The sequence below is a fragment of the Aspergillus piperis genome, assembly GCF_003184755.1.
Source record: "Aspergillus piperis CBS 112811 unplaced genomic scaffold BO85scaffold_9, whole genome shotgun sequence".
Lineage (NCBI taxonomy): Eukaryota > Fungi > Ascomycota > Eurotiomycetes > Eurotiales > Aspergillaceae > Aspergillus > Aspergillus piperis.
In genome coordinates this window covers 762377-788276 of record NW_020291599.1, presented here as the reverse complement: position 1 = coordinate 788276, position 25900 = coordinate 762377, and the positions used below count along the sequence as shown (strand labels likewise).

At 48.8% G+C, this 25900-nt stretch overlaps 16 protein-coding genes across 16 annotated transcripts; 11 read left to right on the top strand and 5 right to left on the bottom strand.

Moving 5' to 3' along the window:
- Nucleotides 1-183: 183 nt before the first annotated feature.
- On the bottom strand, nucleotides 184-2122 carry BO85DRAFT_421416 (ribosome biosynthesis protein RRB1). Its single transcript, XM_025657926.1, has 3 exons — nucleotides 1830-2122; nucleotides 480-1737; nucleotides 184-413 (listed from the first exon to the last, which is right to left on the bottom strand). The coding sequence occupies exons 1-3, from the start codon at nucleotides 2026-2028 to the stop codon at nucleotides 389-391; spliced, it is 1482 nt and encodes a 493-aa protein (XP_025515531.1). The 5' UTR covers nucleotides 2029-2122; the 3' UTR covers nucleotides 184-388.
- Nucleotides 2123-2363: 241 nt separating this feature from the next.
- On the top strand, nucleotides 2364-2651 carry BO85DRAFT_520329 (uncharacterized protein; the record flags this gene model as incomplete). The annotated part of the gene is made up of 1 exon (XM_025665127.1): nucleotides 2364-2651. A coding segment is annotated over one exon (215 nt), but the record flags the coding sequence as incomplete, so codon positions are not given.
- Nucleotides 2652-2822: 171 nt separating this feature from the next.
- Nucleotides 2823-3918, top strand: BO85DRAFT_372222 (Spg1/Tem1 GTP-binding protein; the record flags this gene model as incomplete). The annotated part of the gene is made up of 4 exons (XM_025656032.1): nucleotides 2823-3291; nucleotides 3348-3640; nucleotides 3691-3765; nucleotides 3820-3918. The coding sequence occupies 4 exons, from the start codon at nucleotides 2823-2825 to the stop codon at nucleotides 3916-3918; spliced, it is 936 nt and encodes a 311-aa protein (XP_025515529.1).
- A 661-nt stretch (nucleotides 3919-4579) lies between these two features.
- BO85DRAFT_306859 (uncharacterized protein) lies at nucleotides 4580-4883 on the top strand. Its single transcript, XM_025655383.1, has one exon. It carries the CDS (start codon nucleotides 4656-4658, stop codon nucleotides 4812-4814), a length of 159 nt encoding a protein of 52 aa, XP_025515528.1. The 5' UTR covers nucleotides 4580-4655; the 3' UTR covers nucleotides 4815-4883.
- A 399-nt stretch (nucleotides 4884-5282) lies between these two features.
- On the bottom strand, nucleotides 5283-6823 carry BO85DRAFT_468980 (phosphotransferase enzyme family protein; the record flags this gene model as incomplete). Its single annotated transcript, XM_025662305.1, has 3 exons — nucleotides 5283-6019; nucleotides 6069-6296; nucleotides 6349-6823. 3 exons carry the CDS (start codon nucleotides 6821-6823, stop codon nucleotides 5313-5315), a joined length of 1410 nt encoding a protein of 469 aa, XP_025515527.1. The 3' UTR covers nucleotides 5283-5312.
- A 1260-nt stretch (nucleotides 6824-8083) lies between these two features.
- On the top strand, nucleotides 8084-8823 carry BO85DRAFT_449592 (GFA family protein). The gene is made up of 3 exons (XM_025660193.1): nucleotides 8084-8215; nucleotides 8282-8444; nucleotides 8508-8823. Exons 1-3 carry the CDS (start codon nucleotides 8150-8152, stop codon nucleotides 8699-8701), a joined length of 423 nt encoding a protein of 140 aa, XP_025515526.1. The 5' UTR covers nucleotides 8084-8149; the 3' UTR covers nucleotides 8702-8823.
- A 486-nt stretch (nucleotides 8824-9309) lies between these two features.
- Nucleotides 9310-10610, top strand: BO85DRAFT_514378 (hscarg dehydrogenase). The gene has a single exon (XM_025664757.1). The coding sequence runs from the start codon at nucleotides 9539-9541 to the stop codon at nucleotides 10463-10465; it is 927 nt and encodes a 308-aa protein (XP_025515525.1). The 5' UTR covers nucleotides 9310-9538; the 3' UTR covers nucleotides 10466-10610.
- Nucleotides 10451-11659, bottom strand: BO85DRAFT_514374 (uncharacterized protein). Its single transcript, XM_025664756.1, has 3 exons — nucleotides 11587-11659; nucleotides 11036-11538; nucleotides 10451-10969 (listed from the first exon to the last, which is right to left on the bottom strand). Exons 2-3 carry the CDS (start codon nucleotides 11196-11198, stop codon nucleotides 10578-10580), a joined length of 555 nt encoding a protein of 184 aa, XP_025515524.1. The 5' UTR covers nucleotides 11199-11538; nucleotides 11587-11659; the 3' UTR covers nucleotides 10451-10577.
- Nucleotides 11303-11718, bottom strand: BO85DRAFT_488326 (uncharacterized protein; the record flags this gene model as incomplete). The annotated part of the gene is made up of 3 exons (XM_025663523.1): nucleotides 11303-11538; nucleotides 11587-11659; nucleotides 11707-11718. The coding sequence occupies 3 exons, from the start codon at nucleotides 11716-11718 to the stop codon at nucleotides 11303-11305; spliced, it is 321 nt and encodes a 106-aa protein (XP_025515523.1).
- A 692-nt stretch (nucleotides 11719-12410) lies between these two features.
- Nucleotides 12411-14219, top strand: BO85DRAFT_514373 (uncharacterized protein; the record flags this gene model as incomplete). The annotated part of the gene is made up of 2 exons (XM_025664755.1): nucleotides 12411-12797; nucleotides 12855-14219. The coding sequence occupies 2 exons, from the start codon at nucleotides 12411-12413 to the stop codon at nucleotides 14217-14219; spliced, it is 1752 nt and encodes a 583-aa protein (XP_025515522.1).
- A 238-nt stretch (nucleotides 14220-14457) lies between these two features.
- Nucleotides 14458-15328, top strand: BO85DRAFT_478055 (uncharacterized protein). The gene has a single exon (XM_025662869.1). It carries the CDS (start codon nucleotides 14504-14506, stop codon nucleotides 15122-15124), a length of 621 nt encoding a protein of 206 aa, XP_025515521.1. The 5' UTR covers nucleotides 14458-14503; the 3' UTR covers nucleotides 15125-15328.
- A 196-nt stretch (nucleotides 15329-15524) lies between these two features.
- BO85DRAFT_478054 (D-2-hydroxyacid dehydrogenase family protein) lies at nucleotides 15525-16803 on the top strand. The gene has a single exon (XM_025662868.1). It carries the CDS (start codon nucleotides 15630-15632, stop codon nucleotides 16653-16655), a length of 1026 nt encoding a protein of 341 aa, XP_025515520.1. The 5' UTR covers nucleotides 15525-15629; the 3' UTR covers nucleotides 16656-16803.
- A 116-nt stretch (nucleotides 16804-16919) lies between these two features.
- BO85DRAFT_449589 (uncharacterized protein) lies at nucleotides 16920-18091 on the top strand. Its single transcript, XM_025660192.1, has one exon. It carries the CDS (start codon nucleotides 17205-17207, stop codon nucleotides 17721-17723), a length of 519 nt encoding a protein of 172 aa, XP_025515519.1. The 5' UTR covers nucleotides 16920-17204; the 3' UTR covers nucleotides 17724-18091.
- Nucleotides 18092-19240: 1149 nt separating this feature from the next.
- Nucleotides 19241-20869, top strand: BO85DRAFT_488321 (Metallo-dependent hydrolase; the record flags this gene model as incomplete). The annotated part of the gene is made up of 4 exons (XM_025663522.1): nucleotides 19241-19511; nucleotides 19560-19691; nucleotides 19741-20043; nucleotides 20088-20869. The coding sequence occupies 4 exons, from the start codon at nucleotides 19241-19243 to the stop codon at nucleotides 20867-20869; spliced, it is 1488 nt and encodes a 495-aa protein (XP_025515518.1).
- A 436-nt stretch (nucleotides 20870-21305) lies between these two features.
- Nucleotides 21306-22640, top strand: BO85DRAFT_520322 (uncharacterized protein; the record flags this gene model as incomplete). Its single annotated transcript, XM_025665126.1, has 2 exons — nucleotides 21306-22335; nucleotides 22405-22640. The coding sequence occupies 2 exons, from the start codon at nucleotides 21306-21308 to the stop codon at nucleotides 22506-22508; spliced, it is 1134 nt and encodes a 377-aa protein (XP_025515517.1). The 3' UTR covers nucleotides 22509-22640.
- A 316-nt stretch (nucleotides 22641-22956) lies between these two features.
- BO85DRAFT_372627 (uncharacterized protein) lies at nucleotides 22957-24386 on the bottom strand (the record flags this gene model as incomplete). Its single annotated transcript, XM_025656046.1, has 4 exons — nucleotides 22957-23389; nucleotides 23459-23866; nucleotides 23932-24098; nucleotides 24159-24386. 4 exons carry the CDS (start codon nucleotides 24384-24386, stop codon nucleotides 22957-22959), a joined length of 1236 nt encoding a protein of 411 aa, XP_025515516.1.
- Between the last annotated feature and the right edge of the window lie 1514 nt (nucleotides 24387-25900).

Sequence of the window (25900 nt, the reverse complement as noted above, 5' to 3'; positions counted from 1 at the left end):
GCACAAGTGTGCGAGGTGGAGCTGAGCTGCGCAGCAGATCCGGGTCATCCCGCCCAGCATGATATCTACATAAAACAAGGAAAGTGGAGACTTGAGCAAGGGTCAAACTGGGTCAACTGTATTGAGGGGTTCAACTACTACTTACTATTACTACCTGAATCATGAGCGATTGATTAATTAGATAATACCTCGTATCAAAACTAATATATCATTCAGATTAAGTTACAGTCGCTTACAGACCAAAGACATAGGCATCATGCTTCATCATTGTAATCTATATAATTCATCATAAAGCAATAACATAACCGATCATGTGGTATAACGCATCAAAACGCACCAAACTACCTATATGCATTCGTTTAAATTGGCACTTTTGTTGATTTTTCGTCTACACACTGATTGTCTTGAACACACTGTTTTATAGTTAGCTTCAAGTCCATAGGAATAAATATGAGAGGGCAGAGTGGAAAATGACTTACCCAAATCCAGCACCACCCGTAGCCATGATCGTACCGGGCATCTGGGCCTGCCAGTGGATTTCCTTGACGGACTCCGTGTAGTGCACGAACAGTAGCTGCGGCGGAACTTCCTGCATTCCCGCCTCGCGGTTCTCCTCCTCGTCCAATTCCACGGCCAGATCCCACAGAGTGACCGTGTTGTCGGCGGATCCGACTGCGACGACACTGTCGTCGGTCGGGTGCCACTCAATACTTGTCACGGGCTCGCGGTGGAAGTCGAACGAAGCGACAGGGGAGGCTGTGGTCTGAGATCCCGCGGCATTCGGCTTCCAGTGTCTCAGATCCCAGACGGCCCACTGTCCGTCATCCGCACCTGTCGCAAGGAGGTGGAAAGTCTGGTTGGACCAGCTCATGACGTTGACGTCGGTGTTCGAGACCTTCACATCGACAGCAGGCTTGCGCGACTTCGAGCGAACGTCCCACACCTTGACACTGCCGTCACTACTGGCAGAAGCGAAAACGTTCTTCTCGTTGGGGGACCACTGCAGTTCCTCAACAGACGACATGTGGCCGGTAAAGGGACGAGTGTCGGTGACCCAGCCACCACCTTCGGTGCGAGTCGTCACGTAGATCAATCCGTCGTTGTCACCGGTCAACAGCTTGCCGAGGGGCTGCAGCGGGGACCAGTCGAGGGCGTATCCCTCGGACTTGTGCATGCGGAGAGTAGACAGGGGCTTGTTGGCGGAGGGAGGGAGGATAGTTCCGGGGACATCGAAGCTGGTGAGATGGGGGGTAACATCGTGAATCACGACCTGGGAGTTCTCGAGCATCGTAGCGGTGATAGTCTGCGGGGGCTTGGAGTAGTCTCCGGACTGGTTGGGGGTCTGGTGGGCGCGGATACGGTTGGTTGTCGATCCAAGGGGAATGCTCTTGTGTTCGAGGATCGCCTCGCTGTCGTCGTCCGAATCGGAGTCGCTGTCCGAGTCCATGCCATCCTCCTTGTCCATCTTGCTCATGCCGCTGAGCTTCAATACCATGAGTTCGTTCTCCTTTGCCCGTCTGCCCTCAGCTTGTGTGCCCGTCACGGCGTAGACAGTAGCGGGGTAAGTCTTGCGGTTGTCGCCCAAGGAGTCGCGCACGATATCGAATGATAGACAGGGCCACGGGGTGCTGAGAGTGTGCAGCATGTCGTACGTAGACGGGTCAGGAGAGAGGACCTCTCCGGGCGCCAATTTTGTCCTTCCGGGAATGAAAGTCTGCTTGTCTACCTCCATTGCATCTGAAGAACCAGTCGGGGTTAGTATGGCTGCCGCAATCGAGGATGGCAGTATGCGATTGGCAGGACCGGTCGCATTGGGCGCATAATCGTACCTTTCTCTTCCTCCTCCCGTTCGGCATCAGGACGACCATCTACACCAGCCTCGAGAACCTCATCTTCACTCTCGAACTCATCCTCATATTCGTCCTCGAACTCCCCCACCTCATCGGGAGGGGCATCGACGACGGGACGCTCACCAGCCTTGAGGGCGGCGTTCTGCTCGTCGGAGACGTCGGCGGATCTCTTGGACATGATGAACCGGTGGGACGTGTAGGTGTCGGGGAATTAAAATTAAATGTCGGTCGTCCACAAACCGGTTGAGTAGCAGGAGACTGACTGAATTTCCTGACCGCGAGACTCGGGGAACTTTTTTTTTTCTGTTCGCCAGGCCGAAATTCACGGGACAAGGGCGCTAAGCCTATCGGGGAATAGACCCGATCGGAGACTGGCGCCCGCTTTTTGCTGGCTTTGCTTTCTGGAGAGCTGCGGCTGTGTTTGCTTGTCTTGCTTTCTCCTCCAAGGGGCTGTTCCTCATCCCTCCTCACTCCTCAGCTGGCCCTGTCCTTCTTTCCCTCTTGTTGGTGCTGCTCTGCTGTTGCTCCGTGGTTGGCACCGCCTTCGTTTTACTCACACTCTCTGGTCTCTGCTTGGTGCCGCTAAGTTGCTTCCTTATCGCCCCCATCATTCCACACCGGCTAGTGCACCTGTCACATTGTTTGGTTTCTGCAACAAAAGGTGCATACCACCACTACCCAAACCCATCCTTCCCGCTCATTGCTCCAGACCGGGTCCCAAGCTATAGAGCTTGCATCCCAAACATGATAACTGACAAATCAGTAACCACCTAGATCATTCTCTCCTCCCCTTTGTCATCGTCCGATTCTGTTCCGTTGGATGGGTTCCGGGAAACCGGTGCTGTGATCCCAAATCCTCAAATTCGGTTGGTCTCAGCATCCCCGCTCCACCGGACTTCGACCGTGTTTACGCTTGGGACTAATCCACACCACCCACAGATACCATCCGAACCCAACATCTGTCATCCAAATATGGATGCCTCGCAACTGCCCGTGGCCGGCGCTTCGGATGTCGCAAACCAGGCGCATCTGGAGCAGCCCCAGAGCCTTGATACACCCGCTCCCGCAAGCCTCGGACTGGCGGGACCAGACGAGTTCACAACCTCAAATGGCTACAGTAGCGACTCGCGCGCCCACTACTCCTCCCACGAATTCAACTCTCCGGCTCGCGATTTCCACAATGAGAACGACCAACCTCGACAGAACTTCTCCCCGCTAACCCATCAGCCGCAACCCTTACCATCATCCCGTCCCAGCTCCGAAATGTCCAACAGCCTGCCCCAGCCTACACACGACATCAGCCAAAAGCAACCGTCGCAAGCAGCCAAGAACAGTGTGGTGATCAAGGTGGGGATGGTCGGAGATGCACAGATCGGAAAGACCAGTTTGATGGTGAAATATGTGGAGGGTAGTTGGGATGAGGATTATATCCAGACTCTCGGTAGGCAGCAGATTCTTGCGCGGTTCAATAATGATAATGCTGACCGTGATGTCAAGGCGTCAACTTCATGGAGAAGACCATCTCCATTCGTAATACGGAAATTACGTTCTCTATTTGGGATCTGGGTGGCCAACGGGAATTCGTCAACATGCTTCCCCTCGTGTGCAACGATGCTGTCGCAATTCTGTTCATGTTCGATCTCACGCGCAAAAGCACACTGAACTCGATCAAGGAGTGGTACCGACAAGGTCGCGGGTTCAACAAGACGGCCATTCCCTTCCTGATCGGTACCAAATATGACCACTTCGTCAACTTTCCCCGCGAGGACCAGGAAGAGATCTCAATTCAGGTGAGTGATATTGCATGTGAGGTGTCTTAGCGCGCACTGACCACCTATAGGCGAAACGGTTTGCCAAGGCCATGAAAGCCAGCTTGATTTTCAGCAGTACAAGTCACAGCATCAACGTGCAAAAGGTATGTTCAACTCTATGCACTACATATCTGTTGTTAGTGCTGACAACATGGTAGATCTTCAAGATTGTCCTGGCCAAGGCCTTTGACCTCAAGTGCACAATTCCCGAGATCGAAAATGTTGGCGAACCCCTACTACTGTATAAGAACGTCTAAGTCACGACCAAATGAGTGGGATGAACGATTACGTATAAGGGACGACGTGATGTTGATGATCGAACTTTCCCTACTTTGGGCTGTAGGATACGGTGATCTGGTGCCAAGTCCTGGATCCAGAAGCGACTGGTCTGTTGGTGTCCTCGCTACTTTCTTTGTCTATTTCCGTCTGTGTCTTTTCCTCATAAGCATTGGGATGCGCTAGGATTTCCTTCGTGTTGATCACTTCTCTTTGTTCTTCCATTTCCTTTCGCTTTCACTGTGTTAAATTCCCCACATTGTTTCTACTTTTCTCTTCGTTGAGCCCGTCAGCCGCAGGTGACAAGTCACATGGCGTGCCTGCGGCGATGGAGCAGGAGTGCTCGGTTACGGCATTGGCCTGATATATTTCTTTTACTTCTATTTCTTTTTCTACTACATGTCATTACAGCCACAGTGGATACTGTTTCTTATGTTCAGATAGCTCTAATGTGACCTGAGGTATCATCTGCCTCTGCAAGACTGCATACTTTATCCAGCAGGTCTTTCCCCAAAGCAGTAAGTATTTCAAACGGAAGCTTTCTGGTACAGTCTGGCACTGTCCACACCCACCAAACGCACTATTTGATAAAGAGCTACAGCCAAGATATATCGAGAAGTATCCCGAACCATGATAGCCCCCATGAAATTATGCCTTTGTACTGGAACGCAGGATATAGTTCCCATTTCAGCTAGCAAACTCTCGGACAAGAGAGCCTATGGTGCCAATCTCCGACGCGAATTTAAGTCATAGAACAAGCATCCAGCACATAAATTGGGACTTAATCATCTATGCAGTCGTGTCTTACATCCATGTCCGTTTCCTTTTCGTCTGCTTCATCCAACAAGCGCGATGCCTTTTCATTCCTATATTCTAGCCAGGCCATGACAGTTGCTTTATGCATTGAGTGAGAAATATATAGTATTAAACAAAGAGTGGCTTCTCCACACCAGGTTGTAGTTCGGTATTCTCAAAGTAATAGAGTCTATAGTATTAGTATGTGCTTTCAGTTGCTAGTTTGGAGACAGACAGACAATAGTACCGTCAAATCCATTTAAATTATAATCCGGATAAGTTCGGTTATATGTAGTAGTCATTTATTTGCGTTATTAGTACCTACAGCGATGGATACGGAGTTAAGGAATCGATATATAAGATACTCTGTTAAACGCCTTCGATGTTCTTTTCCTTTTTTTATCTTTTCATAATACTATCATGTCAGCTCTTGCTCTTCTGTTGTGTCAGTACTTGGCTATAATATGGTATGGAATTTCAATAATACAATACGACTACTAGCCTAGCCCTTGAAGAAGTTAGACCATCAATGGTTTGCTCGCAGAATTTTCCAAACATGTATTCAGAGGCCCTATTAATGTTAATAAACTTCGTCACGATCCCTAAATAGCCACCCTTCTTCCAACAGCCGAATGTCTTCCTCATCCCCTTCCGCACTCGCTATTAGTGCAGACTTGAGTTCCGCAACTCTCTGGACAGTCTCATCATAGCGTTCGTTACTGACCCATCCCTCTTCGGACACACCACCTACTTGATCATACCACTGACTCACCACCTTGTTCAGATTGAGCCATGTTTGTTCTTCATCGTGAAAGTCATTCAGTTCTTCCGCTGAGAACTTTACAGGGCAGTGCTTCCCCTCTGTATCAGGTAGGTGAGGCCAATATTCCACCATCCGGACTAAAGCTCCCTTCAAAGTGACTAGATTTCCACTCCACTGACGGCCCGCCCTATCAACGAGATGCTGCCGGGGAAGCAGAATAGGGTCACGTAAAGCTTCAAGATGGGGTTTGTTGTAATGACCGTTGAAGATACGGTAATAATAAAATAGTAAACGTCGCCGGTAGAGTTCATCCGCCTCGGCTTTTTCCTGGGACGACAGGGCCACATAGTTCGAAGGAAGTGATGGTTCTCTAAGATCAGTTGACTGTTGGAGATCAGGGTTTTCAAAAGCACGAGGATAGCCAGCTGCCAACAGGCGTGGCTCAATGAAGGTGTGCTGCCAGTCAATGATACAAGACACAGCACCAGACTCTGGTGAAATAAAGATATTGTTTGGGTTCATATCTTTGACTTATTAGAATGAACAATGGCACACCACAATTAGAAAACTTACCAGGATGCCGAAGTGTTGGTTTATTGAGACGGCTATTTGTGTCCTCCGGGAGCAGAAATGGAACTAAAGCGAGGTACTTGTCCAGAAGTGGCAAGTAATCAGCCGGATACTTCAACCCAGGAAAGACGCCATTATATGGGAAGTCCAATTCAACTGGTTTCCCAAAGCAGCGGATCCACTCAGCCTCTTTCTTAGCAATACACGCTAGGTACTCTTTATTGTTGTTCCCTGTGAAGGTGAGAAAGTGGAGGTATCATCATGTCCAATTATAGAAACTCACAGGGTCCACGATCAATATTCAGAGTGGCTCTTCTACCGTACGAAAACATGTAATCCGCTGTTGGACCAATACAGAATACTTCAGAGTCTTCGTTGTGTGGTACGTCGGGAGCATATAGTGCAGCCTGATGGTCCTGCTTAATGTCCGTTTTGAAATAAAGACTCCCCATAGAGCCAAAAGGGATGTTGAAGAACTTCTCCTCAATCTCAACGAAACTAGATGCAAGCTCATGCCGATCACGTTTGCTCATGCCATGCCATTTATTCTGTAATCCAACACCCTTTGCCTTCTCCATCAGGATGTATTCCACACCGACAGGGTTATCCTCTGAAGGCGAATACCCATATAGCTGGGGCACAGGGATGCCTTTTGCATGGAGGAAGCATAGGGTAGCAGCTTCGCTAGCAGTGGCATAGTACTTGGGACCGGTAAAGCGATATGGTATCTTCGCAATAACCTCGAATCCGTCATCCATTGTTATGAGAAAGACACGATTGAAGCCACCCTCTGCTAATTTAGTGATGTGAGTGGCATGCCCATGGTCCCTGCCGACAAACTTTTCAGTTTCTCGTAAAAGAGCAATATGATCGAATTCCACGTAGCGTTCGTGTAGACGGAGTGATTCGTTAAAAATAAATCTACCAGATGTATAAGAGTACAGGTCGTGATTTGCCGCGGTCCCAGAATGGAAGCTGCGGGCCGCGTGTTGCTTCAGTCTCAAGAAGCGGCAATGTGCTTGCCAGGGCAAACGGAAAAGAGATGTAATATTGAGATTGATTCGTCTAGACATCGGAGGGATGGTTTGGGTTCAGGTCATAGGATTGCCCTGTGTTGAGATTCTCTTTCGGAGGACGAGAGGATTAGTCCCTATTGACTGACAGACACTCGGACGGCTCCTTGATAAGCCAGTCCGAACTGCAGCCCGACAACACAATGCGCCCGCCCGGGCTGCCCCTTGCGGCAGCCCACCTGCTTCTCTCCTATACAGACTCATTGTAAGGACTGAGAGGCACTAATAGTAATTTATACATTCTTATTAGTACGGGATCGCCTCTTTCAGTTACAAATTGTATTGGAAGATAATCTTGGTCAGCCAGGTTGCAGAGAATAGATCGATTCATATTCCGGGTACGCTGGCTTACTCTGCGAAACCATCTGTAGCATCAGTGTGTAGGAGTAGTTTATGGATTATCTTTTCTTGGTCGGATAGGAAATAAGGAGTGGTCTCAAATCAAGCAACTTTCAAGCATTGCAGGCAACGTATTCTGTATACGTTACTAAGACAAGGGGTAAGGCGTTGTATGATAAGAATAGGCAGTGCTAAATTAGAGTGATGCAGACTAATGCTACTAACTATGCTACACTAATACCCCGCTCGCTCAAGGAAAGACTCTTGTTTTAGTAGATCTATAGCTGATTTGTCTGCCGCGAGGTCTGAGGCCTAGTTTAATCAGTCAACTTCTCAGGCTGATGAGGTATCCCAGATAATACTGTACAGTAGTTATAGTAGTTCGCTGATTTGTATATAGTTGCCACCAATGTACTAGTAGTTGAAAACTAGTTAACTAGCTGAAACGCCGCCATGATGACTCAACGGGGAGGTGTTGGGCTTCAATAACTAACTACCTCAACCCCAACCCGCTTACGTTGGGATTACCTTAGCTTTGTAATCTGTTCTCAGCTCACCCTTGTAATTTGAATATATAGCCGCCTCATCACTCCCAGTGCAGAAGAACTTTCATAAGGCACATTTCAGAAAGATACTGTCTGTATATAATATCCAACAACCCATACTCTGACAATGACGACAGGCAGCTGCTTCTGCGGGAATGTCCAAATTGAGCTTAGTGGCGAGCCTATGATAGTGGCCAGTACCTGACTACTAGGTATCTAACCCCTTCAACAAGAATAGTTCTTCTAATTTGAGAAATAGGCCCTCTGCCACTGCCATGACTGCCGCAAAGTCACAGGCACTCTGTATTCCTACAACTTCGTGTTCAAAGATGACAACGTGAAAATCACAGGGAATCCCAAAGAGCTACCGAAGACGTCTGACAGCGGAGTTCGGATCGTGAACCATTTCTGTGGGGATTGTGGTATGTATTTATGTCAATCACTCAAATTTTCGAATATCATCAATTGACCTATGGTGCTGGTAGGTACGCCGCTCTTCGGATACAAAGTCAATGCCGATGGAAGCGCGGGTGGATTTAGGGTCGTGCGTGCTGGTATTTTCGATGATGAGATCCTGAATAGATATAAGCCAGGATATGAAGTATTTACCAAGAGACGGGTATGTTGGCTTGATGCTACGGAAGGGGCTGAGCAGTTTGAGGGGATGGCGCCTCTGTGAGGCATAAAATGTTGCGGTGGGACCGTAGGTAGCTTACGAGATGAGGCTGAATGGGTAGTGTTTCGGCGTTTCATTGAATGGATTAACACTCACTGTTACCCAATGAACGAACTTTTATGCATATCGAATAACTGTTTTCTGAATTCTTACTGAAAAGCTTAGCATCAAACCTGCCATGGGGAGACTGTCCAGATCTATGAAGATTGTGGTCGACTTAAAGTGTCAACGTTAAGCTTGCAGCTTCCGGGCGGAAAGTGGAGCCGGGGTCTGGCTACAGGGTACCATGTCCATGGGACTCAGAAGTGCAAATAGATCAAGGACCTTGGTAGACAGATCGATGCCATATCATGTAGTCTCATACAAGGGGTGAATGGTAAGCGAGCCACGTGCACTGGTTATCCCCGATTGTATCTATCGATCTAACCTTATCTGTCCGCGTATGCAAGGGATAAATAATGGTAGATCTGATAGACAATCATCATAATTATACAAGGTTGTGCTCAAGAGAAGCAATTATACCATTCTAACATACTTCTAAACCCTAATTGGATAAAAATTCATCTCTAAGCTAAGCAACTAAATTCGTGACACCCTCAACCCATACCGGTCCTAAGGACCCGGACACCGACCGGTCCCCATGCAGTTTATATCCGCCCCTAACGACTAAATGCAACGCAGGATCCGGCCTCCATACAATCTCCGACCGGATGTATATACAAACTCCGAGTATACTATGTAAACTTAATACAGCAGCTTCACCACTACCACAACCTCATCCCAACAACCAACCATTCAATACACACTTACATCATAAAATCTCAACCACCTAACCACACAATGTCCCCCCAAATCCTCACCATCCTCCCCGCCACCAGCCAGCAAGGCCTCTCCATTATCTCCGCTATAACCAACCACCCAACCCTGCGCACCGAATACACTCTCCGCGCCCTCGTCCGCAACCCATCCTCTCCAACAGCCCAATCCCTTACCAAGCAAAGCATCGAAGTCCTCCCCGCGGACCTCAACAACCCAGCCACCCTCACCCCAGCCCTAACCAACACGCACACCCTAATCCTAATAACCCTAACGGACTACTCAGCCCCAGACCTCAAACACCAAGAACTCACACAAGTACAAAACGTCATTTCCGCATGCCCCAGCACCATAAAACACATCATCTTCAGCAGTGCCGTGCCCGCGCACCCTCACGGGCGGGAGGTAGACGTCTTCGACTCGAAGTTCGCTGCTGAGGAGGCACTACGCACACTCTCCTCATCCCACGGCATCAAAGTATCAGTGTTCTATCCGGGCATGTTCATGCAGAATTTCGAGACGTTCATGAGCCCTCTTCCTGATCCGGAGGGAAAGGCGGACTTGGTTGTGTATAATGTTATGGATGGGGGGAAGAAGATCCCGCTGATTGATGCGGTGAGGGATTTGGGGAAGTGTGTGGTTCCGATTCTGACGGGGGAGACTGAGAGGGTTTATGCGGCTAATGGGGTTTGGTCGTTTGAGGAAGTGGTGGAGATTATGGGACGGGTGATGGGGAAGAAGGTTCGATATGTCAGGATGGAGGAGGAGGTGTATGCCGGGTTCATGCCGGGGCAGAAGGGATGGCAGGTCGTGGATATGTTGAGGTTTTATGAAGAGGTTGGGTATTATGGGGGGGATGAGGAGGGGAAGGTGAAGGAGACGTTGGGGGTGGTGGAGGGGGTTAGGGGGTTTGAGGAGTTTGTGGGGGAGAAGTTGGTTTATTTGAAGTAAGTGGTGGTTTCATGTTTGATGTGAGTAGTGCTGTACTATCTATCTGTTTTTGTTTGGTCATTTTCTGGTGGTGTTGCTCCGGTTGTTCTAGAGAACAGTCGATATTTCGCTACTAGCTAAGGTGGCTACTTGACGAAAAAGATACATACGCTTCCTCAGCTGGTTCTGCAACTGCCTCCTTAAAGCGCTTTTCTGTCCAGTCAAACACATAGTCGTAGCTGAATCCCTGCCGCTTGAATTCGGCTGCGAATCTCTGCCGGAGCTTAGAGTAGTTCGGCCGCTGGTTATAGCGCAGCGATCTCACGTGTTCAAAGTATTGTTTGAACACTGCTGGGAGATCTTCGCACAACTCGTCCAGACTAATTCGTCTTTTCTTGCTGCCCATCTGCTGTTCGGGACTTTGCCCCCCGACAGTAGTTGTCATACCACTCCAGGGTAATTTATCTTTGAGAAGGTCAATGAGCACGTAGCCAAAGCTCTCCATGTCATCCCGATACGTCTGACCTACACGATTGTCAGTATCCTGTAACAACTAGTATATCATCAGAATGGTACTAAGGGAAGACACACAATGCAACTGATGCGCAGCCCTAGGTGCATAGTCGTTCGTACCCAGGAACGAATTTGCCTGATCTCCGTTATAAGTCATCGGATTGCCAGGTGCCAGCACTTTCTCACGCGCAAGGCCCATATCCACAAGATAAATCTTATTTCCCTCACGGCCTCTTCCCATGAGGAAATTATCCGGCTTCAAATCCCGATGGATAATACCCTGGTCATGTAGAGACTTTAATCGACAAATCGCTTGGTCGGCTATCAAAAGAACTGTCTTGAGGCTTAATTTTCCCCACAGAAGTATTTGAGGTCCCAGAGACTGGGGCCTAGAAGTTCCATACCCATGACGCGGTACTCATTACAGACGTCGGTAGGGAAGTGGAGTTTAAGCATGCCGGTGGATTTGCCCTTTTGGAGCTTCTCGTAGAAGAATGATTCCCTGGTGAGGGAGTCAGCGAGCTTCGTGCGTTCCATTTTGAGCGCAACGCGCTCTCTGGATTTGGTATTGAGGTCGATTGCTGGGATTATTAGTATTTGTTAAGAAGGAAAGGGAGGTGGGGGGTTACCTTCATAGATTTCGCCATAGGTGCCTGAAGAGATGTAATTGACGAGTTTGAAACGGTCTGCCACGATGATATCCTGTTCTCAGTCAGTCACTGTTTCTTGTGAAGGTTGAACTCACTCACGAGTTGTTTCATTTTCTTTTCTATTTCGGATTAACTCTATTGAATGATGCTGGGAATGTGTAGACAAGAGGGATGGGGAGCTGGAGAAAGCATGGCTGCTTATAGTAAACTATATGCGTATAGTTAATCTATTATAACAATGATCATAAAGGTGATAAGAATGCTTTTGTTGGGTTTTGTTTGTTAGATATGTTTGAACGGGTTTGAAGGTGTATGACTTGTCTGGCGGTGTTTGAATAGCATAATGGGCGTCTAGGCAAACAATGGAAGTCATTATAGAGTGTTTCAAAATTAGGAAAATATGATGAGCATTATACTTCAGGCATTAGCCGTCTCAACAATGCACCTGCTTTAAAGGTAGATACATGATGCTGTATATAGATACCACAGTATTACAAACAAGGAAAGCTCTTTCTATGACGCAGTTCACAATCAAACGTCAAAGACCTCTTGAACACCCTTTTGCCTGAAACTAATGAACAAAGTCCATAACACTTGAACTAGACAATAGACCACTGTTGTCAGCAACACCACACCGCTGAAACAAAGAACCAACACAGGCAAACAATGAACCCGGTGTTTACAATGCACCGTGCAACCAACCCACCTATATGTAGAAGCAAAGCAGGACGGGACTCTCAAGATGTGTCATGGTCAAATCCAACACTTCCTACAAACAGACACATCAACCGCACTGTACAACCATGGCACAAACTCCGCCAAACGACAATCAACCCCACCAAAAGGCCAGCGCAAAGCGTGTCAAACGCGAGCTAAAATCCCAGCACACCAGCCCTCCGCAAGTATTCCAACCAGCTCGTCATCTAGATCCATTGCCCTTGAAAGGAGGAATGGCAAAAACGAAGAAGTCGGCTGCCCGTCGAAGGCAAAGAAAGCTTTTCAGCCAGCAATACTGGGATGGCCATCCAAAAATCCTTTTGACGTACAGCGCACTTATGGAGTTCCGCCACCGCGAAGGAAAGATCAGATGGGGAAACGGTCGTGACGAGACACCACCTTTGAAAACTGACTGCAAGTCTGTCGAGGACTTCGCGAGAAGAGGCGGGCCTGATCTGACGCACCTGTGTGATGTAGGCTTCTGCCTTCTCTTATAAGCCAGACTCATTACAAGCTAACGTCTAACCTAGTATCAACATCGTAACAATCGGAACCGCGAATTCGATGTCCCCAAACTCAGTATGCCCGCTATCTACGACATGAATCTAGAAGGCTATCTGAATCATAACGGGGTCGAGAAGAGGTTTGGTAGGGAGCGCGAGCCGTTCAATATCGGTGATCTTCGACGGATAATGATGCAGAATCGATCCGATCTAGATAGTTTTGGTCCCGGGGCAGCGCGTGGCATTGGTAATATGTGCAGGCAATATAAGGCTAATAGCAACGTGTTGCCAGGCATCTACCTGAACCTCTTCGGCGCCCGATATGACAGCACCATGTGGCATACAGATGGGCCGTTAGAGGGAACGATAACAGCACTCAAAAAGCATTTCTACAATCTGGATCCCATAGCGCCGCACATGATCTCGGCCAGGCCTGATCTCGTCGATGGAGCCGATCCGAAGGCCCTCGTGGGCCAAGTGAAGGAGGAGAGTTCGGGGAGTGAGCCTGTGCAAACGGGCAAAAGAGGAATTGGGCAGGGAAAGGACAAGGCGACAGGAAAGGGTAAACAAAAAGAAAACCAACCACCAATCCACACAGAACTTGAAGGATATATCACCCCCTATCACCTCTTGGAGGGTGTGAAAGAAGACAAAGCAGATCCCGACAAGATGATCTTGCCGAATTTCTTTCTTTACAACATATGCAAGCATGATGATCGGCTTGCTGGGGAACGTGCTGCCTTGCATAGCGGCGCTCTTGGAGCACGGGCACTATTTGAGCTCGAACATTACGGAAAAGACTATATTGAATTCAGCGGAAAGGCGCACACGTTTGTTGCCGTGCTTGCGACTACCCATATGACTATCTACGCTATTCATGCTATTCCTCCTCAAGCAGAGGGGAGAAAGATGGACTTCCAGATTACGGCGATCAAGGCATTCAAGTTATCTGATAGGAATCTCGGGCAAGATGAGCTCGTCGCAATTGTTAAGAATGGGGTTACTGCATTGAGGAATCTCAGGGAAGAGGCACATCGCTATCGGCAAAGGCTCATTCGGAAAGCAAACGGCGAGGATGGCGACGACGATGACAGCAATAATGGAAACAGTTCCCAAAGCTATAGTGGATCAGGCAGCAGCACTAGAGCAGGCAGCAGCACTGGAACTGGCAGTAATTCTGGTAGTGGTGGTAGTGGTGGTGATGGAGGCAATGGTGCTGACGGTGGTGATGGACAAAAGCAATATGACGGTAGCATGGAAAATGGCAGTGACAAAGCTGACAGGAACCAAACTCTGAGTGGATCAGCGACGGAAAGAAAGGCGGGAGCAAATGCTGGAGTAAGCCTTTTAGAATCTATGTACAAACTCGTGGGACGACGAGCACAACCGTGACGATCTGACTGAATTGATTTTTATGCACCATCTTACTTTATATAGCTTCCATACTATACATTTATAGATGATTGATTCCACAATCTCACCCTAGCATGCAATGGAAAGTACCACTCAATCAGACCATCATGACAGTAACACAAACCATGAAGCCACAAAAGTCACGCCCCCAGCAACTAGTATAAAAAGTCAACACAAGTATGATCTATCAAATTTTCAGTCTTCAATCTCCAAACCCCACCACCATCATTACCACCATTCCCACACCATCAAGCCCATCTAAAATGAACCCCCCAAACCTCCTCCCCCACGACCCCCATCATCATCATCATCACCACCACCACCACCAACCCCCAACCCTAACAACCTACCTAACCCACCTCCCCTTCCTCCCCCTGCACGACCGCATCACCTCCCTACACCATCTATCCCAGTCCCTCACTCCCCAAATAACCCCCACGGGCACACGCCTCATCAACCACCCATCCTTCACCGGCCCCGCACCCCTCGACCACCTCGGCACCATCTACATCACGACCGGTCGCGACTGCGTGGCCAACAACGCCGACCTGACCATACGCATCCTGCACGCCGACGTCGGCGCGCTTCTCGAATCCATCTACGAAAAGAGCGGAGAGTTGCTGGATGCCGGTATCCAGAACGGGAGCGTCGTCTTGTCCGAGGAGAATAAGCTCCGGGATGGTGCGGGGGCGTGTTGTCGTGGTGAACCGGAGGTGATGTTTCGGGAGGGGTGGGCGGTCGAAGAGGCGTTGTGGTTTTATAGAGTGGATTTTGAGAGTAGATGGGAGGTGGCGGATCGGGATGGGGAGAGGGTGTTGTTTAGGGCGAGTGTTGGGATGTTGGAGAGGGCGGCGGAGTGGGAGGAAGATGAGGAGGGGGTATAGGTGGTGGTGTGCTACGCTGTTTGGATGTTTGGATATTTGGATAGGTGCTGGGAGCTACTTAGGATAGCTTGTTGATCTGCCGGGTGGATGTAACCTGATTATCGTATGGAGTAGTAGCCCTGTGCTCCCATCTGTGTGCTGGGGTAGGTGGTGGAGTGGAGTATCCGGGGTAGATCTACAGTGGGACAAAAAAAGTATGTGGTTCATGGTTTAGCTGGGTATATGGTGCTCTCGAATGAATCATCCATGTCAATGTCGATAATGGTACATATACACTATATATTCAATATTAAAGATTTAGAGTACTGTCCCTGCATCAAGACCCTTTATCCGAAGTTGCCCCTCCGATGATCGGTGCGGGGAGAATCTGAGCTCATCGCGGGGTTCCGGATATACCCTCATCCCGGGTTATAAGCCGGCTTTTCCTACCAATTATTAATCACCATAGATACTTTCTATCCACCACACTACGTTCACGATCAATCTACTTCTGAACACCATCAAGATGCCTCCCAAAGTCGCCATTCTCGATGACTACCAGAACATCTCTCCCCGGCACTTTGCCCACCTGACCTCCCGCGTCGACATCAGCTACTTCCCCGACACTCTAAACCCGCGCGACCCCGCCCAGCACAAGCAACTCATCCAGCGCCTGTACCCATTTGAGATCATCGTCACTCAGCGCGAACGCACACCCTTCTCCAAGGAGACCTTGTCCGCGCTCCCCAACCTCAAGCTCCTCCTCACCACCGGCACGCGCAACCTCGCCTTGGACTCCGCCTACTGCGCGGAGCGGGGCATCCCCGTCGCAGGCACAAAGTACCGCCTCACCGGCGTCCACTCCACAGTGCAACACACGTGGGCACTGATCCTCGGAGCAGCGCGACACATTGCGCGCGACGATGCAGCCATCAAACGCGGCGAATGGCAGGGATCACTCGGTCTGTCGCTGGCAGGCAGAACGCTTGGGTTGCTCGGTGTCGGGAAGCTCGGGGCGCAGGTGGGGCGGGTAGCAGTCCAGGCATTCGGAATGAAGGTGATTGCGTGGTCGACGAACCTAACGCAGGAGAAAGCGGACGAGCAAGCAGAGGCGATGGGATTACCGGCGGGTAGCTTTGAGGCTATTCCTAAGAAGCTGGATTTCTTCCAGCAGGCGGATGTGGTGAGTTTACATAATGTTCTGTCGGAGCGGAGCTGGGGAATCGTGGGGCGGGAGGAGCTCGGAGCGATGAAGAAGTCGGCCCTTCTTGTGAACACGTCACGCGGCCCGTTGGTGGACGAGACGGCGTTGTTGGAGACGCTGAATCGGGGTGGGATTGCCGCGGCGGCGTTGGATGTGTTTGAGACCGAGCCGTTGCCGGCGGATAGTCCGTGGAGAACGACGGCGTGGGGGAAGGATGGGCGGAGTGAGGTGCTCTTGACACCGCATATGGGATATGTGGATGAGCAGATCCATGGGTGGTATGAAGAAGTGGCCCAGAATCTGGAGCGGTGGTTGAATGGACAGGAGTTTACGGTGCGGTTGAATTGAGTTTGTGCTGATTTCTGGTCGTCCTTTGTTTGGATGTTCAATAGAAGCGGGGATGTGTGGAATGGCGTGGAATGATGTCGATGTTTCAATCTAACCAACTTACCTAGTTTATTGAGCCCAAAAATTAGACTAAGAAACTCATGCACGCATCAAGAATAGGACTGTAGTCTAATGCAGGCAACCCAGTACTATTACGTGATGTACCTCGGCTGATCCACCAGATAACCATAAACAAGGTGCCTTGTTCCGTGATCATTCCCGCCCTCCCACTTTAAACTCCATGACTCTGCCAATAGCCCTGCGTCACAATCTGCTGCCAGATCCACTCGTCCGCAGACATCCTCGGCCGATGCAACATGCTGGGGATCCTTTACGCCGATACTTAAGGAGGGGAGGAGGTGTCCGTCGGTCCTCCCAGTAACGCTCTTACTTCTTCCTACCTACATAACTATCTACCTACAATACAACCTACATTGCTACTACTACCACCACCACCACCACTATCATTACTATTTCTCCATCTACCTCTCCTCCAAAATGGCAACCACAATGACAACCACAACCACCACCACTACAACAACACAAGAACCCACTCCCACTCACCCCCACCTAATCCAAGTCAACCGCAGCCCAATTCCCTTCGCCAGCGGGGCATACAGTCTGGTCTCCGCACCCGCCGGCTCCCTGCTATGCAAAATCACCGGAACTACGCCGTCCAAGAAAGCCTACACATCTGTGCAAACGGGACGGGACAGCCACATTGAGCTGAACTCCGACCTGGTGTACTGCAACCACTCGTGCGATCCGACAGTCAACTTCGACATGCACAACATGGAGGTACGGGTGGTTGACAACCGCGACTTGAAGGCGGGGGAACCGTTGACATTCTTCTACCCGTCAACGGAGTGGGAGATGGATCAGCCGTTTGAGTGTACGTGTGGCAGTGGGGAGAAATGTAAGGGACGGATTGATGGTGCGAAGAACTTGAGTACAGAGGTGTTGGGGGAGTACTGGTTGAATCCGCATATTGCTGAGATGGTGGCTGAGAGGGAGGCGGGGAGAAACTAGGGAATGAGTTGGTGAGGGGCATGCAGAGTGGGGGGTGGGGTGGTGTGATGGTAGACTAGAGGCTTGATAGACTTAGACTTTGGTGTATATATGATGAGTGGGTGGATATGTTGTGCTGTTGGCTTAGATGTATAGAATTGTTGGTGTGTTTAGATCTGAGCGTTTTGTATGAGTGGTGGGAATAGATGGTGGAAATCAGATCTTGTGATTGTTGTTCTGATGGTGGTGTTGCTATAGTGGGGGGTATTACAAGGCTGGATGTTTCACATGCCGAGGTAGAGAGATAAGAGGAATCAATACCATTGTGATTTGTGTTCAGGGGCACCCTAGCTTATTGTCAAGGTAGGAACCTGAGCAGGTGTGTTTGGATAAGCTCTCGTAGAATTTGCGGATTGTAGCGCCATGTTTACTGGCAGGTTATAGTATACCTAATTTGGAAGGCGGGGTAACCACACTAGTTGGTAACAGTCATGTGCTTGAGCTCTCAAGTTTTCTATGGTTTCACTCTTGATTCCACTGTAGTTGTCATACAATCAACACTTGCCAACTCGCTTGTTCTTCGTTCTTCTGAGAAGTCTGTTGTTTGACGTGTGATTCTCTCAATACTCTCTATTGCCTCAACAAACAGTGTGAAAGTATGAGAACAACAAAGGTCTTTTATCTATAAACATACGCTGCTTGGGGTAATACGATGCTGATAAAGTTCCCATGCCCAGATAGTCATTGGCAATCAACCGCCTGCCGAGAAAGCTGTTGACTATTTAATTTGGTCAGGCCAGCACTGCATTCCCCCTTAGCTCATAACATTTTACAATTCTACGATGATCAGAGAAGTGAACTATTCTCGATATGACCTGCAAACATGAGCCTGCTTCTCCTACCCAAAGAGTCGATGAAAGGGTTAGCTGGAGCGTACATTTCTATCGGATTGACAGATACATTCCATTCTGGCTGAGTACTTGCGGTCTGAAGTGAGGTATTCAGCTAAAATTCACTGCGTAAGGGATAACTGGCACAAAGTACTGCCAATGCAAAGGGTATGATTTCCCCTTGATTAACGACAGCGGAAAACCATCAGTGACTCCTAGATTGGAAGACAGCGTATTTTAAAAGTTATCCAGAGTCTTAAAAAGTGCGCCCACAGCGAAGAGCACCATCTGTATCAATGGAATCGCCCTATATGGCGGCTATTATCGATCTCCGATACCACATTGAACATAGAGTTTCAACAAATTGCTAAGTCCGCAATTCCCTATGTCCGATTGCACTTCCGGCTCAACGGTCGGATTTCGCGTCTTCGGTGTCCGGAGCTTCAGATTTACAAATTAGGCTGTTCTGGAACAGCAGGATAACACCAAAGGAGTGACGTGGGATTTTAGTCACACCACCTATCCGAACACGGAAATTGAGCTCCCTAGCTTCCCCGCTCGATGTCATCGGAACCAAGGGAACTGTTGTATAAATATCCCGCTTCACGCAGATTAAGTTTGATGAAATCTTCAAGCAATTGTCACAAAATGTCTTCTACGATCTTGCTCCAGAACGCGACCATTCTCGTCCCGTCCGGGGATGATGTTACACCACTCCGCGAGCACTCTCTGTTGATTGAGGGGAACAAGGTAGCGCAGATCTCGTCGCATATTGCACCTCCATCAGCCGACACTCAGATCATCGACTGCACGGGCAAGATTGTGTCGCCTGGTTTTATTGATACGCACCATCATCTGTGGCAGACACAGCTCAAGGGACGTCATGCCGACCATACCTTGATAGAGTATATGCCCACTGGTCAGTTAATATCTTGAACTTGGTGCTATTAGTTGCTTATAGATGTAGGAAACCTTCAACAAATCAATTATTCACCCGAAGATATCTTCTGGGGCCAGCTCGCAGGCTGTCTAGAGGCCTTGGATGCCGGCACCACAACGGTCGTAGATCATGCCCATCTGAATGTCACGGCCGCTCATTGTAAGTTGATAGACTTCAATTTTCCCAGCTTGAAGTTAACCCAGTATAGCTTTGCATGGCCTCCAAGCCACGGTCTCATCCGGCATTAGATCAATTTTCTGCTACACTCCCACTCACACTGTCAAGTCATGGAAGCCGGAAATTGTACCTGGCGGAAATTTTCTAGATGATTGGGTGGTAAAGCAGCTGAGTGATCTCGCTGCTGCAGCTCCTTATGGAGACGGCAGAGTTGAAATAGGGTTGGGCTTCGATGGGGTCATGCTCCCAAAGGATGTCGTGGTATCACTTTACGACAGAGCCCGCAAAGCAGGCACGAAGGTTATAACTACGCACTACGTTCGGGGGCACTTCAGTATGTTACCACAAGCTGAATATGTACAGGACTAACCAGAACAGACGACGTTTCATATGTTGATCTTCTTGATAGCTATGGTCTGCTCGGACCAGATATCATCCTTTCCCACGCAACAAATCTCACATCAAGCGACGTCGAGAAGCTGTCCAAGGCAAAATCATGGGTCTCTTCCACCCCAGGATCGGAACTGCAGATGGCACATGGATACCCAGTCTGCTTCCAGGAGGGATGTAGTAAAATAAGTTCTCTCGGAATCGACTGTCATAGCAGCACTTCTAGCGACATGGTTACCGCTATGCGTCTTGGGTTGCAAGCCGAACGAGCTCGTCGGAATGAAGAGGTCATTGCCAGTGGAAAGACTCCCCGCTCGTTGGACCTCTCCGTACAAGACGTTTTCCGTCTGGCAACCATTCAGGGTGCCCGTACCCTACATATGGAAGATAAGTTGGGCTCGATTGGAGTGGGGAAGCTTGCCGATCTAGTCATCTTCGACGGAACCAGCCCGGGGATGGTGTGCGCGAGTGAGCAGGACCCGGTTGCAGCTATTGTCCTTCACTCGTCAATTCGTGATATCGATACCGTCATTGTCGACGGTCAGGTGCGTAAGAATAATGGTCGACTGGCACCCGTGGAGATAAGCCCGTCGTTCTCGGAGGTCCATATACCTAAGCAAAAGGTGGAATGGGGTCATGTGGCGCAGAAACTGATTGCCAGTCGGCAGAGCATCGAGGAAGCCAGGGTCAAGACTGGTGCCACTGACTTGGATTCCATGGTTTCAGCATCGCTCAAGCTATTTCACGCGGATCAGGCACGGTTTGTATGATCAAGCAGCTGAGCCTGCTCGGTCCTGCAAATTACATTGCTGACGCTCCAACGAGGCTAAAAAACAGTGAAGAATGCTAAAATCGTAGGATGGATATAACCGTGCTTTAGAAGCTACAAGATCCGGATCTGATAATTCAACCAGATACCATTTCATGTAGGGGATGGATGGGTTTTAAGTTGGGACAACGTTGGGAACTATCAGTGGAGCAGATTAAATAAACGTTGGGTGGTTGACATTGTGCCGAGGCTCCATTCCCGAGATTATAATATCAGAACCAAACTTCATTCCTACACTACACGCAGTACAGAATTTGATGAATATGTTGCCACAATCGAATCACGCAGCACAGTAGACAAGCTAGCAAATAAAACAAATACATCAACCTTGAAAAACAAGCTTCCTACATGCCCAGACAAGGGATATTTCGTGGGAAATGACACCCCGTCGATCAAGCAAACGAGTAGGACGGCCCCGTCTAGACACCACCGCCACCACCACCAACAGCACCGCCATTCTCTCTCCCAATCGTCGCACCCAAGTCCGTCGTGCTCAGCGCACATACCGACTCAAGAAGGAAGCCGTGTTCCGAAATGCGATCGACAGAGCCGAGCAGCTTGAAGCGAGATTCCGCATCGTCAGGGAAGAGGTAGCAGGGCTACTCGCTGATGTCGCCACTGAGGAACACCAACTACATCCTACAATCCAAACTCGCTTGAAACGACTTCATGAGATTCTCCTGTCCGATGACGGTGATGACACTCCCGTCGCAACCAGCACAGACAATACTACATCATTACCCTCTTCCTCATCCTCATCCACAGAACCAGATCCATCTCCATCCGCACATCATCATCATCACCAACAACCAACATACCCCAATAACCACCACCCTCTAACCCACAATCAACCACTCACATTCCTCCCCCCTCCTCTACCAACAAAACATCACACCTACGCCTTCCACGAACCCCGTTTCATGCGCAAACTCCACCGCTACACCCTCGAGCACGCCTACCGCCTCTTCACCGACCCGCGCTCCAACCCATCCACCATCTACCGCGTCTTCCGCCTGGTGCCTTGCATCCGAGATCCGCAGAAGACCCAACCGCGCTTCCAGCAGCTCTTGACGGGCGGGTGTACCGATCCGCTAGAGGTACCGGGATTACCCTTCTACGGTATTGGCGGCGCGGGTACGCATTTCCGGGGTGTTGACGGGGATGTACCGCAGAATAGGAGGATGCCGGGGAGGGTGTTGGGGGTGATGAGTAGTAGTAGTAGTAAGAGTAGGGATGATATGCTGGAGATGTATGGACTCGGAGGGACGTGGTTTGATTGTCGTGATGTAGAAGGGTTTTTGGGGTTGATGGGGGTGGATATCACTCATGGGGGGATGTTTCTGAGGTGTAGTGGGGTTGGAGATGCTGTGGGGGAGTATGTTTTGGATGTTGAGGGGTTCTTTTCGAGTAAGTGGCTAAGCTTTTTGATGGTTCCAATTGGGGTTTTGGTGATATGCTGATGAGTAATGTTACTAGGGCTTCTTCCTGGGCTTGTGATTCTTGGTCGTACGCCAGGGTTTAGGGAGGTGGATGTTAGGCGGGCGTTGCAGGGTTCGGTGCGGAGGGTGGATCGTATATAATAAAGATTACTTTAGGCTAGTTGTTTGCCTCGAAGCTTGGATTGGGTTGATTATATTATCAGTGTGGGGGATGGTTTCTATGTTTCGGGTTTACGTCAGGCTATGGACTATAGGAGGATAGCTGCTCTTATTACTGTATTTCTCTCCTTAATTTCCTTAATCGGTATAAGGTCTCGCTTCATATCAGGAGCAGATGGTAGAAAAGGCCAAGAACACACAGAATTTAATACTCGCCGACATTAACATCCATCTAAAGATATGCCGGAGAGAGAGAGAGAGAGAGAGAGAGAGAGAGCCAACATCTACAGGCGCAAACAGAAACCATCAATAATGAATATATCAATGTGATATATCCCGAAAGGCATCTAAGCACACCCCACCTCTTAAACTTAATATCTTCCAGATCATGGTAGTATCGCCCCCTCGATCTAAATAACATACAACTCCGTCAATTTGCACCAAGGTGATCGAACTTGGCCTTTGAAAACGGACACATCGCTACCCCCCTCGCCTTGATCACCTCAATATCACTTCTCATCTCCTCCACTCCCCTTCCCCTTTGTGGCTCCGGCCCAATCGTCATCAAATCGTATCCTTGTGGTTGATACCGGTCTCCACGCGAACCAGGTACCTTGCCACCGAACAACCTGACTAGCAATGCTCCAGGACCCCATTTCGACCAGACAGTAGGTCGAATATACCACGGTTGCAGGACCTTTCTCTCAAAATTGTACAAATTCGTCTCCTGATTCGGCATATCATGCACTAATTTGACGGCACGGAAAGCCGGACGCGGAAGGGCGAGATATCGCAGAAATAGTTTCCGTGAGGTTTGCACGAAATTTATCACGAATGATAAGAAGTAGCCGGGGGACTCGAGACTAAAACAACTGTTAGCACAGGGCCCAATTAATAATTGTTCCTGCCACAGAACAATGTATAAAACCCACCCCAAACTCAACCTCATCACCTCATCCAACCCAGCACCCAACATCCGCCTCACCACAGGCCTCACCAACCGCGGAAGCGCAGAATCCACATAAACACGAACATACTGATCATTCGTCTTCGTAAACCTCGCAACCCGCTCCTCATACTGGACCGTCCAACGAGTCAACTCCAATGCAAACTGCACCCCATCTGCCCACCCCTCCGCCTTCGACGGAAGTACATCAAACGGGATGCCCATATCCTCACCCAGATTCTTGTGGAATATCCCCAGAGCACAGATCTCCACGTCCGTAAGACCTCGCCACTCTTCTCGCTCAATGACGTTTAGAATCTCAGCGAGTCCATCGCCGAGTGTATGCAGGAGATCATCATCGGTGATTTTGTTGGCGCGGCGGTAGCGCGCGTGACTAGTATAGTGGTTAGTTCAGAACAAACAAGTTCAATAACACCAATGAAGATGTGTCACGCATACAGATAGTTCATCCTCGCCACAGCAGTCGCATAGCGATCCGAATCTCTCCGCTGGGACTGCGACTCTCGAAGAAGGATCTCCGTGTCGACGGCGCGTTTACCTGCGTTTCGTCGGTTATTCTGGCCTGTCACGGCGAATAGCTTCGACATGGTGGGGATGCCTCCGGCCTGGTATTAATTAGCTTGGTTGTAGGGTCAGGGGTCTATGCTGTGTGTGGTCGTGCGTACCTTCAAAAGAGCCATACGACGAGCCTTGGCAAACGCATATGGGACTTCCAGCTCTTGTAGTTGGGTTATGATTGCGTGTGCTTCTTCGATGGTCATGCTTGATAGAGGTCTTTTGTTGGTTGCGAATGGGGCTTCTATTGCTGTTTTGCGTCGGTAACGGAGGTGTTGGACTAGGGTTAGGTAGATGGTGAGGGCTAGTATAGCTATACATGTGGTTAGGGGGTGCATGGTAGTCTGTGGTTGTTGCAGTTGGTCGGTGGTGGTCATTTTGTTGTTTCTGACTTTATCTATTCTGAGAAGGAGTCGTTGGTGTTATCATTCAGATAGGGGCTGGCTGGCAGAGCGAGGTGGCCGGGTGAGGTTATATATGTCAACAAAATAGTACTGACATTAAATATGCCTCCCAACAAAAATAATAAAAAGCAAAAGTCAAAGACATATGAAAGAATATTTTACGAATTGTTGGTTCCAGGTCTCTCCCCCAGCGAGAGATTTACTATTAGTATGACCGAGATATTGTAATCCAGGGCTTGCGCCGAGGCCGCTCACTGACCTACCCCAACACCCACACTATTACGAACTCCACATGGTAGAGTATTATTCATAAGCCAAGAATAGTACTATCTCTGATTTCCAGGTAGATGGGAACAACATGTGCAATCACATGGATGCTGTCTGATATCTTGGATGTGAACTCCTAATAGTGCCATTGAATATGGGGCCTAAACAGAGCAATGCTGTATAAAGCCTAAATTATTACCAAGGTGTATGATTAAATCAGTGTGGCCGAGTGGTTAGAGTAACTGTTATCAGGTTTTTTGATACTATATGGATTATAATCTCAAACACTATACAGTATGTGGCTCTATTGACCATCCCTTGTATAAAATGATAAGAGGAGTTGTCAAAGAACAACCTAAGGATGTTGCTACTACAAGGCTAAAAGAAAAACATCTTTTACCCCCAGCTACCCGCGGACCAGTAGAATGTTGCTTATTCAGACAAAATGAACACGCGGAAGAAGGTGGTTCATGACCCACTAGATCTATCACAATTATACTATACTGTGTCATAGAGAGAGACTATCAAAGATACTGTAATACTACTTCACAATTCTGGGATTAAGTTTTATCAGGAGATTACTTGAAACCAACAATGAATTCCACTATATAAAGCATAGAAACAGTAAAGAAAAGTGATATAAATCATACTAACCCTCCATAATCTTGCATCTGGAGATATATTAAATGTGTTCTTCTCCCCAGCACTAGATATTTATCCAATCAATCCCTCCTTTATCGTACTAGTCAAAGGCAAGGAACCTACTCTACTATGTATTTTAGCGTAGACGAGAGACACCTCATGTCAAACGCCCGTAAGAGTTCCATCCAAGGTGGCTACCACTACACCAGCCCAACACTAGATGAGTAGTAAAAAAGATGATATCATTGGATATTAGGACAGTGGAGGAGTACAATAAGCTTTGACTTCCGATGACCAGGGTTTGATAATGACGTTTCCTTACAGGGTTATATTTGTCGGTCAATTCCGACAAGGAAACTTCAGAGCACATTACGGATGGTCCAGTCGGGTGTCCCGGTTTGTCGGAATGAAATTTGGGCGTAGAGCCGGGATAGTTGTATACGGTCCTCTACAGGAGATTACAGAATATCCATTATTTATGTATGCAATTTTTAAAAGTGAGTTGGTTCGAATATGGCGAAAGACTATCCCGGCCTGCC

Coding starts and splice junctions, on each gene's coding strand:
- BO85DRAFT_478055 (XM_025662869.1), top strand. CDS start 14,504: ATGAACCCCCCAAACCTCCTCCCCCACGACCCCCATCATCATCATCAT.
- BO85DRAFT_449589 (XM_025660192.1), top strand. CDS start 17,205: ATGACAACCACAACCACCACCACTACAACAACACAAGAACCCACTCCC.
- BO85DRAFT_421416 (XM_025657926.1), bottom strand. CDS start 2,028: ATGTCCAAGAGATCCGCCGACGTCTCCGACGAGCAGAACGCCGCCCTC. Junction 1,738..1,829: donor ACGGGAGGAGGAAGAGAAAG/GTACGATTATGC, acceptor CTGGTTCTTCAG/ATGCAATGGAGGTAGACAAG. Junction 414..479: donor ACGGGTGGTGCTGGATTTGG/GTAAGTCATTTT, acceptor ACTATAAAACAG/TGTGTTCAAGACAATCAGTG.
- BO85DRAFT_514374 (XM_025664756.1), bottom strand. CDS start 11,198: ATGGGAAGAGGCCGTGAGGGAAATAAGATTTATCTTGTGGATATGGGC. Junction 10,970..11,035: donor GGCTGCGCATCAGTTGCATT/GTGTGTCTTCCC, acceptor ACAATCGTGTAG/GTCAGACGTATCGGGATGAC.
- BO85DRAFT_514378 (XM_025664757.1), top strand. CDS start 9,539: ATGTCCCCCCAAATCCTCACCATCCTCCCCGCCACCAGCCAGCAAGGC.
- BO85DRAFT_306859 (XM_025655383.1), top strand. CDS start 4,656: ATGGTGCCAATCTCCGACGCGAATTTAAGTCATAGAACAAGCATCCAG.
- BO85DRAFT_478054 (XM_025662868.1), top strand. CDS start 15,630: ATGCCTCCCAAAGTCGCCATTCTCGATGACTACCAGAACATCTCTCCC.
- BO85DRAFT_449592 (XM_025660193.1), top strand. CDS start 8,150: ATGACGACAGGCAGCTGCTTCTGCGGGAATGTCCAAATTGAGCTTAGT. Junction 8,216..8,281: donor GTGGCGAGCCTATGATAGTG/GCCAGTACCTGA, acceptor TTTGAGAAATAG/GCCCTCTGCCACTGCCATGA. Junction 8,445..8,507: donor CCATTTCTGTGGGGATTGTG/GTATGTATTTAT, acceptor TGGTGCTGGTAG/GTACGCCGCTCTTCGGATAC.